Source organism: Alligator sinensis, unplaced genomic scaffold (genome assembly GCF_000455745.1).
Source record: "Alligator sinensis unplaced genomic scaffold, ASM45574v1 scaffold82_1, whole genome shotgun sequence".
NCBI classification, from domain to species: Eukaryota; Metazoa; Chordata; order Crocodylia; family Alligatoridae; genus Alligator; species Alligator sinensis.
The window spans coordinates 1240418-1251803 of record NW_005841860.1 but is presented as its reverse complement, the minus strand read 5'-3'; the positions used below and the strand labels follow the sequence as shown (position 1 = coordinate 1251803).

General features: G+C 43.0%; 1 protein-coding gene across 1 annotated transcript; it reads right to left on the bottom strand.

Annotated features, from left to right (window-relative positions):
• Positions 1-1315: 1315 nt before the first annotated feature.
• On the bottom strand, positions 1316-10197 carry HUS1 (HUS1 checkpoint clamp component). The gene is given in 8 exon segments (XM_025215643.1): positions 1316-1398; positions 2090-2221; positions 2623-2722; positions 5732-5806; positions 7056-7145; positions 7836-8012; positions 8544-8699; positions 10180-10197. Coding segments are annotated over 8 exon segments (831 nt in total).
• Between the last annotated feature and the right edge of the window lie 1189 nt (positions 10198-11386).

The following is an 11386-nucleotide window of genomic DNA, read 5'->3' as shown; positions in this document are numbered from 1 at the left end:
ATTAACTGTCAGGTTTAGAGGAGATCAAACAAACCAAGGAGGAATCTGCCATCATACTTTCAGGGAGCTACTCTGCAAGGAGGAGAAGAGAATGTTTCAGTTGCTTGTCACTTTTACTTCATCTGTCTATTTGATAGGTTATTCAGGACTCCCTTTTGGTTTGTTTTTTTAAAGTCAATGTGTGTACACTTGTGATTCTGTGCATGTGCCCAAGAAAACAGTTAAGACAGACCTCTGAGAGAGAACAGGGAGAGAGAAGAGAAGGAGGGAAGGGAAGTACTTCTATGTAATCTGCACACTGGAGGAGACAGGCTGAGCCCCTTCATAAGTCACCAACCACTAGGTCAGAGTGCTTGGAAGACTTCTTGTTATCCTGTTTTTTTTATTCCTTGATTTCCTTCAGATCAGGTTTTAAATAGCTGATTTAAAGAACACCAAAGTAGAGGACTCGCTATATCACTGCCAAGACTGTCTGGAATGAGAACTGCACCAGAGAAGACCCTTCTAGCCAGAGTGGCATCAGTGGCAGATGGTTCCAAGATTCTGATAGTGGCTACAGTTTGCACCTGAACCTCAGAAATGCAGACCAGGGTCACTAGAAAGTACAGCACTTGGACAAAGACTGTCAATACACAATGATGCTGAATACAGCAACTTACCAAACATACATGCTCACCTGGACCATGAATCCTTGTGTGATACTTCTTCATCAAAAGCAAACACACATCACTTGAGTGTGCAGAGCTCTTTACTACAAACCTCACAAAATAGCAACTATTAATTTGGACAATATAACCCCCAACTCTTTCATCAGAGTGCAAGAAAATAGTCCAGACACCTGAGCACGTTGTTACACCAAATGGTACAGGAGACTGGCTCTGTAAATCATCCCTTACATACTGTAGGAATATCCAAGTCTCCCCCACTTTTAGACCAGAGCAGTGAACCAATATATAAAGGACACAAGGGATGGAGTGGGATAACTGCATAGGGCCACCACTATGGTCTACAGTGTTCTCTGACCATCCACATCTGGAAGAAGATCCGCACCCAGATAAAGGCAATAAGCACAGCCACACCAATCGCCTCCTTCACCGAACTCACCACTTTATCAGCATCTACAGTTGAGAAAGCTTATTCCTGCTTTCCCAGGAGATGAAAGACTTGGTTAGGCACGAGCTCCTGGGCTGGGTGACAAGGCAGCAATAACTGCCTACTTGCAAAGCATAGCACTTGACTGGATCCCCATGCTTTATGTTTGTTTCAGGGTCTGTAGGCAAGGCCTTAGCTCTGGAAAAGTCCTGAGACTGAGTTTTCACACAAGTGCTGGAATGAAATACTGAAGAGAAATGTTCTCATGAAGCAAAATGAAATGGACAATCCTTTTGCTTACAATATCTGGAAAAAAAGGCCTGATTAGATGAATCACCAGAAGCTTTTCACTTGTTAATGCACCCAGTAGGAGGTATAATCAGACCAGCTCATGATGCAGAACCTCTACTTGGAGCAGCACTTGAGTTTTCACACTATGAAACAAAAGGTGTGTGTTTTTTTGTTTTGTTTTTTGGATACTGAATGTATACCCATTTTGTCAATATACTTAATGGTGACTGAAAATCAGTTGATCAGTGGATCTGAAAAACAGTCCTGAATACTAAAATATTCCTGACAGGGAAGTTTAGTTTAAAACCACTCTCATTTTCTAGAGATGATAATTTTGCCTTGGACTATCTAATTGTATGCTGTCTGCTTAACAAAAAAGACCTATCCCATCTAACATAGCCTCAGGGTTCAAAAGTTGGGTACTTAACTGGATGCTGTGAAAAGGCTTGCCTGCTTCCCAGAAACAAATCTCAACACTTTTTGATAATCAGATTCCTTTTCTGGTGTTAAGGTGATCACCAAAATCATCAGTCACCTTTGAAAATTAAAAAGTTAAATTTGTGCAAAAAGAGCATTTATTAAATTATCCTTCAAAGCCTTACAAATATGATTACATGGCAGTCTGAGCATGTTACAGTATTTTGTCCTACACCTTGTAAGCATGATAAGGAATGGTTTCTGCTAAGGACAAAGCTAGTGAATGTACTGCACAAAGCTTTTGTGGGATTTACTTGCTGTCCAGCAAGTAGCTGCTGGAGCTTCCTGATGTCTACACGTGTTTCAGCCATGATTTCTGGATCTTGGTCCTGAGTAGAATTTTGAGAGTCGCCCTCTGATACTGAAATGGTACAAAACAGAAGGACCACATACAGAAAACAGACTAAGAGTCTCAATGCTAGCTGGCAAATATTTGTTTATATTTAAATAGGTTCTCTCCAGGATGGCTGGAAAAAAAATCCCATTTCTCCTACAAAATTCATAAGTATTCTCTTTGGAAAAAAAGTTTCCCATCAGATCACTTACTTTCTTTTCAATGATTCATTACTCTACTATAATTCAAACATGTGAAAGGAATGAGAAACAACATCTTTTGTCTGAATCATTCTAATGTGTGACTGCATATATGAAAAGTTACTTTCTCCAGGTATTAACAAGCTATTCTCCATATAAATTCTCAATCCCAAAACCTAAACAACAAGATAAAATGAACATTTCATGAGGCAAAATGAGAAGACTTACCCCACAAAGGATTTCCTAGATCTTTAAAATGAGTTGTAACAGACACTAAATCAGTTTCTATTTTTAAGTTCATTTCTCTACTTAGATTTGCTTCAATCAGCTGCAATATAAGCAAGTTTCATTTTTCCCAACCGTGCCATTAATCTGAAAATAAAACAAAGGACAGCTTATACAGTTGGCAGCAGCTTATTTTATGACGAGAACAGATAACATTCTCAAAAGTGCTCATGCGATTTAGGAACTAAGGGCACTTTTACACATGCTCCAGGGATGGAGAGGCGGAGGGGGCATTTTAATTAGAGAGGCTCCGAGAGTTGGTCTAATTCAAGCACTGCCACATCTCGTGTATCAGTGTTCCTGCGCTTAAAAACGGCAGTGGCAGCACTGATATACAAGACATGGGAGGCTAATGGAGTGTGGTAATTACAATTAATCGAGTCTTCTTCGACATGCTGTAATTATAGCACGTTGGAGCAGTCTCCATGCTTATGTACAGGTACCCTAAAATTACATTTTGAAAAGTAACTTGGATCCATAAGTCTTGGAGACTTTTGATGAAGCTCAGATTCACACATGCTTAACTCTTGAAAGGCAGTTTTCAGACTCATCATGCCTTCTTTTCCTAATAATGCATTTCCCCAATGACTTTTTCATAGATTTCATAGACATTAGGGCTGGAAGGGACCTCGGAAGATCATCGAGTCCAGCCCCCCGCCCAAAGGGCAGGAAGTCAGCTGGGGTCATAGGATCCCAGCAAGATAAGCATCCAGTTTCATCTTGAAGGTGTTCAATGAAGGCGCTTGAACCACCTCCGGTGGCAGGCTGTTCCAGACCTTGGGGGCTCGGACAGTAAAGAAATTCTTCCTTATGTCCAGCCTGAAACGGTCTTGTAGTAGTTTGTGACCATTCGACCTCGTCATCCCTTGGGGTGCTCTGGTGAACAAACGTTCCCCCAGATACTGGCGGTCAGCCCTGATAAACTTGTAGGTGGCCATCAGATCACCCCTGAGCCTGCGCTTTTTCAGGCTAAAGAGCCCCAGGGCTCTCAGCCTGTCATCGTAGGGTCTGCTTCCCTGACCTCTGATCATGTGCGTGGCTCTTCTCTGGACTCTCTCAAGCTTCTCCACATCCTTTTTGAATTGTGGAGCCCAAAACTGGATGCAGTACTTCAGCTGCGGCCTCACTAAGGCTGAGTACAAAGGGAGAATGACGTCCCGGGATTTGCTTGAGAAGCATCTATGGATGCAAGCCAGCGTTTTGGTCGCTTTACTAGCCGCAGCATCGCACTGCAGGCTCATGTTCATCTTGTGGTCAATGATGACCCCCAAGTCTCTTTCTTGCATAGTGCTAGCCAACATAGCACTGCCGAGCCTATAAGGATGCTGCGGGTTTTTCTTCCCAAGGTGGAGAACCTTGCATTTATCGGCGTTGAACACCATCAGATTCTTGTCCGCCCACTTGCTGAGCCTGTCCAGGTCAGCCTGGATCACCCGCCTGTCTTCTGGTGTGGATGCTTTTCCCCAAAGTTTGGTGTCATCAGCGAACTTGGCCAGTCCGCTTCTGACTCCAGTTTCCCTTGACTAAGATTTGAGGAATATAAGAGGAGAACAAAGGAGAAACATCTGGAATTTCTTTTCATAGAGGCAAAGAAATTAGATTTCTCTTCAGTATTTTTAGAGCTAACAATTATTATGTAGCATTTAGGTGCTAAACAACTTCAAAACTGAATGGGGGCTTAAGTCAGGTATGAGTAAAAAATCTCTATACTGCCGATCCTTTACCACTTAAGTCTATGGAAGTTTTGTCATTGGCTATAAAGTAGTGCACCTGGCCCAGAGTTTTCAACAAAACACAAGATCCTTTGGAATAAAGGGTGCCAAGTGAAAACAAATTATTACTTAAAAGCTTCCAAAAATCCTTTCTACCACATGGATCCTGTTCACAACATTGAATCATAGCAATTTTCCTAACAAAGCAAAGACAACACTGACCTCTAGTTTTAAGGATGGAAACATCAGATAGCTCTATCCTTTTGAAAGTCACAGAAATATCAGAGAGAGCATTCCGTAGCGATGACTGTCATAGCTCAAAAACGTCAGAATGACTGACATGAGGCATATGCATTGTAAGTCACTCTTTGGTTACCATGGAACAAAGTTTTGAATGTACTCTCCTGCTAATACCTCGCAATTCTAGAGCACCTTGCCTCAGATGATGTCAAAGCATTTTGAAAAGTAATACTTTAGCCACTTAACATTCCTGAGTGAGAAGTTAGGGATATACAAGTATGTGGCAAGACTGCCAATCCTGCTATGGAACCCAGCATCTTTAAAATGATGCTCAGCAACACTGTGCAACCATGTGAGGCAAGAAATGCAAATTTCCAGTTGAAATGCTACAAAGAGAATTTAAGCAGATAGTATGGTCAATACTACGCACTAAATTCTGGACAGATACATTCATGTTTAGTTTTGCGCCTCTGAATAGTCACGCTGAACCCACTTGAACTACAAACAGGAATAAATTTAAGCAAATTTACAGTATTTGCAACATTTGTTCTATATCAGACTAGCATTAATCCTCCTGCTGTTATAGCCCAGGTAAGACTATAGATTGATAACAAAAAAGATATGTAGGTTTTTGGTATATTTTGTTCTTTTGAAATATGTTTTCTGTCTGAATCTGACCAAATCAGTTTCTCTGCTAATAGAAACAGTGGCTTGCTGTCAATTTCACTGAGTAGCACAGCAGCAACTCCAGAGCAGATCTGCCAACAAATGTCCTGCAGCTAGGGACCCTACTCCCTGGTCCTGGGTTAGATCTTCCAGGAATCCAGGCAGGTCACCTCAGAAATCTGCCTTGGGTTTGCAGAAATGGTCAAACCTGAGATGAAATGAAACATTTGGATTAAATGAATTGTTGTTTATGGATGGAATACCAATCCTCTGGGAAATTTCCAACCAATTTCATTCAAGACCTCAATTTTACATCTCACATGAAAGACAGAAATCAATTTAAGGATCAGCACCCAAAATAACAGGGACGTATTCTACGTAAAGGACGCAGCTGTGCTATTTTGCAACGTTTCAGGAGGTCAGCTTGTACTCATAATGGAAGTGCCGAGGCTTTTCATTCTCTCTACAACACTCTTCATGGTCTTCAGCACTGGTAGGTAAATACTTGCCTATAAAAAAGGAGGAGGATCAAGTGAATTATAAATAAAGAATACAGTGTTGTGCTATGATATTCCAAAGGGGATGAGTAATACGGAGGATGATTTAACTTTTCAGATCATACATACCATCATACAGAACAGCAGGCTACTGCTAGCAGTTGACTATCCCTGATTTTTCAGGGCAACACATTACTGTGTACTGTAAATTTCTTATGCTCTCAACTTATTTTGTGGTCAACAACAAAACAGCAAGCCCAGTTTCTCCAAATAAAGAGCTAGAGTTCCTTTCAGTAAATAATGACCTGTCATGTGAACTCAGGCAGGGACATTCTTTGCTACATAATCATAGAACAGTAGGTTTGGAAGGGACCTCATGAGATCATCTAGTCTAAACTTTTGTACAAGGCACGATTGCCCCTGACTAAACTATCACAGTCAAGTCTGTTTAACCTGTTTTTATAAATGCCCAAGGATAGAGAATCAACTACCTCTTTGGGTAGTCTGTTCCAAAGCTTAACCACCTTGAGCAAGAAAGTTCTTCCTAGTCTAACCTAAATTTCCCTTGTTACAATATAAAAACATTGCTCCTTGTCTTGTCCTTTGCAGCCATAGAGAATAGTTTATCTCCATTCTGCATATAACCACCCTTTCTGTTTTTTAAGACTTATCACATCTCCCTCCCCCACACCAAATCTTCTCTTCTCCAACCTAAATAGTCCTATTTCTTTCAGCCTGTTCTTTGATGTCATGTTTCCCAGTCCTCTCCTGATTCTGGTGCTCTGTTGGACTCAGTGGCAATGCATAGGAAATATCTACACCCGAATCAAAGGGAAAAGAAAACAATATCTGTTCTTAGTTATGTTAATCTAAACCCAAATTAACTTTGGAACCATTGGAATTTCCTTAAAGTAGATCTGCAGCAACAGAACAAAATTAATCCAAGGTACTTCCAAGGTATGAGTTTAAAACAAGCACTTTCTATTAGTCTTCTTTTGTCCCTATATTTTTATTGACACAACTACTCCAGTAGACATGGTGAAGAGACAGGCAAACATAAAAATATAACCTTTTTAACAGAGAAACCTTTCCTTTTCTGTACATTTATATTCAAACAAATAGTTCCATTCAAATAAAATACATGGAAAATTTGGACTGTTCCTATTATCTTGCTTTGCTGGTACACCTTACATATACTCAACTTACAGTGTTGCACCCAAAATTTGTGCATTTAAGAGTGACTCAAAAAATAGTTGCTTACATCAAAGTCAGGTACACTGGACTACAGCCTTGGAATAACCCCAACAGGAATGTCATGCGTCACGATGTGACTACTGCTTGATAAGGAGGGCTAGATATAAGATAATGAGTTTGTTTGGTTAAAGCATTGGCTTTGGAGTTAGGAAGAAAATATCTAAGCTTTGCTCCACCAGCTGCTTGATGTGGCCTAAGCAAAATACTGTAGTTTCTATAGGTTAAAAGGAAATAGTTATTTAATGGGGCTTTAGCAAAGCTTAATTCATCAATATCTGTAAAACATCCTCAGAACTTCTAATAAAAACATGCTAGTACAGCATAGTGCCAGGCTCAGATCTAGTACAGACATGTCTAAAGGGAACAGAGGAAAGAGAAAAAAAGCACGTGAACACAATTAAAAAGATCAGTTCTGTCCTATTCCCTTATGCGACCAAATTGACTTCATTGGGAATCTACAGGTGCAAATCAGGTAGGATAGGGCCCAGAGGATGAATAATGATTATTGTGAACAGTTAACAGGACAACTGGAAAAAGCATCCTCAGTTCTGTAATATTCTACCCATCTTTCTTGCCATCCCCTCCCAGTACCCTGCGCAATGTGCTAGGTACTTTCCAAGCACAAAAGCAGCAAGGTCCTACCAATGTTTTCAGACTACTTGGAACAATTCACAGAAAAGAATGTCCATGAATGGAACATTTACTATTAGATCTTGGAATTGTACACCTTTAAGTCCAAATCATGCATTGTCACAAGGGTCATTTAAAAAAGCCTTTCTGGTGTTACCAGTTCCACAGCTACTGTAAGGCAGGGGCAGTGCTTGTTAGTCAACTTGATTTTCACTGTCTTGGCATTCTGGGCTGTTTTTAAAGCTTTTGATAGGTTTTCCGGTGTCAGCTCTAAATATATTTCATTGTGTTCTGCGGCTACTCCTGCCATCTGGAACTCATCAAAGAAGTTTTCCTTGAAAAAGCAAGAGGTAAGAAGGGAAGAGGAAAAAAAGCTGCTTAAGTTTCAAACTGAGCAAGTTACAGTTTGCAGAATTACAGTACTGATCTTTACATTCTGGACCACATGTCAAAAGGCTAGTTTCTCTCTGTTCCATATGCACGTTCTATAACAGACTCTGTGCACAAATAAGAATCCCCACATATGGACCCATTTGCAAAATCAGGGCTCACCCTGCTTCTACCATTCACAAACAGAGAGGCTAAATCACTTTTACATTCACCGCTACTCAAAAATCTGAGAAAAAAATGGATGTTAAGATCACACTAGAAAAACAATTCCTACATGAGAAGACATGTCATCTATAAATAATAAAATTAACCCCACAATGGCCTACACACTACTGAAGCATTTGTAGCTCAGATACCGTACTACAGACATCAGGAAACACTACCTATACTGTTAACTGTAAATCTTCATCAGTGATTGAAAGATAATTAAGTGTTTATATATTGCAGGATGTCAGCCTAGCTCTCTGGCACTTACCTGACTTAACTTGCACCACATGCTGACCCCTCCATTCGCCATTTTGTCTATGAGGATGAAATAAACTTTGTTTGATGTAAGGCGCAGAGTGCAGGTCTTGGCAAGTTTGGTGATTGTGGTGATCACACCTATGGATAAAATTCCATTAAGTAACTTCTAGCATGAGAGAAGAAAAAAAGAATGTGCTCACAAAGCTGTGGCCTGCAGTTCTGTAGCAGAAAGCCCCATTTCCTCTTGCCTGCATTTGCTCTCCCCTCTTTAAATATGTTTTTCCTCTTCTACCTTTTCTTCCTTCCTCTTTCTTTCACTTTAAGATAAGGAATTATGTTTTAAAATGTGTATGTGTGCATTTTGTATCTCCCCGTGTATTTTGGTATTTTTATCTATTTGTGTGCCATGGCATTTGTAGCTTATATTTTATACTCCTCACCTTTCAACTATAAATGTGTTTAGTAACAATGTTAACAAGGGCAGGAGTCAACCTGCCACTTCCCTGCATCAGGCTGGCCCCTGAAAGAGCGAGTGAATCAGTGATTGAATGTGTAACACTGTAGCAGCAGACAGCAATTAACACCTAAGGAAACTGCAGATCAACCAACGGAAGAACTCAATAGAAGACAATGTAACAACCGGGAAATCTCTAAATGTCACTGATCAAGGGCTAGAAGCCCTGGCCTGAGTTAATCAACACCAGGGACCAACTTTTGGGCTGAATATCTCCAAATCGACCGCTCCCAGAGCCCTATTCAAAATTCATCAACGGACTCCCAAACCTGCGGACGACCCCTGGGGCTGACAGATGCCATCCAGTAGCCACCGAGGGGGGGGAAGTCCCACGAGGGTCAATGACCCCTGGATAGGGCAAACCTGAAAACTGGGGAGTCACCAAAGTCTGCTAAGGACAGATAAAAAGCAGTGAAAAGTGACCCTCAGTGGCGCCCTGTTGATCTCCAACTCAACCAGACCTGTCCAGCCAGAAGGACCAGCCGGCGACCCCCTTCTGGAGGATAACACCACTCTGAAAGAAGCCTCGACTGGCCATCGATGGCAGACTCCAGCGCTTGTAGGATAGGTATACCTGACTCTTGTAGCTTGCATGTGTGTGCATGTGTGTGTGTGTGTGGGGGGACACCAGCCCCAAGGTTTATGATTTAACTTCATTACAGTGTTTCAATCCGCCTAATAAACCAGAATTTTAAGGATCCCGAGTTGGACATTTGTAGCCAACAGTTCCAGAGGAAAGAGCATTACACAAATAAAGAAACCAATTACAAGCTTTGACTTCTGCTTTGAAATAAATTGAATAAATAAACAAACAGAGGTTATGTGCCAACCTTCCCAACAAAAGTTCAGGACAGTTTACAATAAGAGAACAGAATAATTTATAAAACAGGAGAGGGAACAATAGAACAAGATAACTTAAAATGCAACTAAGGCCTCAACACAAAACAGAAATGTCCCAAACAATACCCCAGCCAAGGTCCATTTACTAAATGCCTGTCCAGTATAGGAAGGCCTTACGCTACTTCCAAAAAATGTCCAGTCTTGGACTGCCCTTTCCATTAAAGAAATGCCAAGACACCTGTCTGTATTGAGGCTGCCTTTTGTTAAATTTCACCTTTCTTTTTTAACCTACGGATTTGAACACAAACATCTTGTTAATTATTTAAAAATATATATATTTCTTTGTTATTGCTTTAAAAGACTAACAGTGCCCACCAAGGGACATTTTGAGAGCAAGAATGCAGGTCTTCAGATTCTGACTCAGACTCTGGGAGACTCTCCTAGCCTGCAATACAAATGGTCACTGCACAGGGTTGCTCTAGGCCAGGGGTGTCCAACCTTTTTGAATGTGGGGCCAGATCACAAACTTTTTATCACCCAGTGGGCCGGCGAGCCATATTCAAAGACATCACAGGAAGTGGTATCATATCAGGAAGTGATGTCATGTGACCTTTGACATCAATGAAGTTGCAGGGGTTGACATGGTGCTGGTTGACATGGCATGCATGCCCGGGTTGACATGGTGCTGCAGGAGCCACTTGACTAAAACCTGGTTGACCTGGTGCTGGAGAAACTGTGGGGCCAGGCTGGGGTTAACCTGGGGCCCACCCGACCTGCCGGTGCCATGCCCGGGTTGACATGGTGCTGCAGGACCCGCTGGGGCAGAACCAGGTTGGCACCGACCAGGAAAAGCAGCATGCAGCTGAAGCTGGCTTCCCATGTGCTGCTGGGGATGGGTGGAGGCTGGCCAGGTCTGCACTGGCCAACAGAAGCGACGGCAGAGCCGTATGCCACTTGGGACTGACCGGTGCAGGCTCGTCCAGTCCCAAGGAGCACATGGCTCCGCCGCCACTTCTGCTGGCGGGGGCAGACCTGGCCGGGCTCCTCCCATCCCCAGCAGCACATGAGAAGCAGCCCCCTTGGGGCCTCGTGTGCGGGAGGCCGGGCCCGGAGAGTCACTGGCCAACAGAAGCGACGGCAGAGCCGTATGCCACTTGGGACTGACCGGTGCAGGCTCGTCCAGTCCCAAGGAGCACATGGCTCCGCCGCCACTTCTGCTGGCGGGGGCAGACCTGGCCGGGCTCCTCCCATCCCCAGCAGCACATGAGAAGCAGCCCCCTTGGGGCCTCGTGTGCGGGAGGCCGGGCCCGGAGAGTCGCAGCACCCAGGGGGAGACTGGCTGGGGGAGCAGGCGCCGCCTTGCTGTGGGGCAGGGCAGAGCAGCGGGGCTGGCTTGAAGCAGGCGGGTGAGGAGGCAGGTGAGGGCCGGCAGTGCCAGCGGCCGCTGCTTGGCCTCCCGCGTGGGGCTGCTCCTCCCGGCCCCGCGGGAGTAAGCAGCT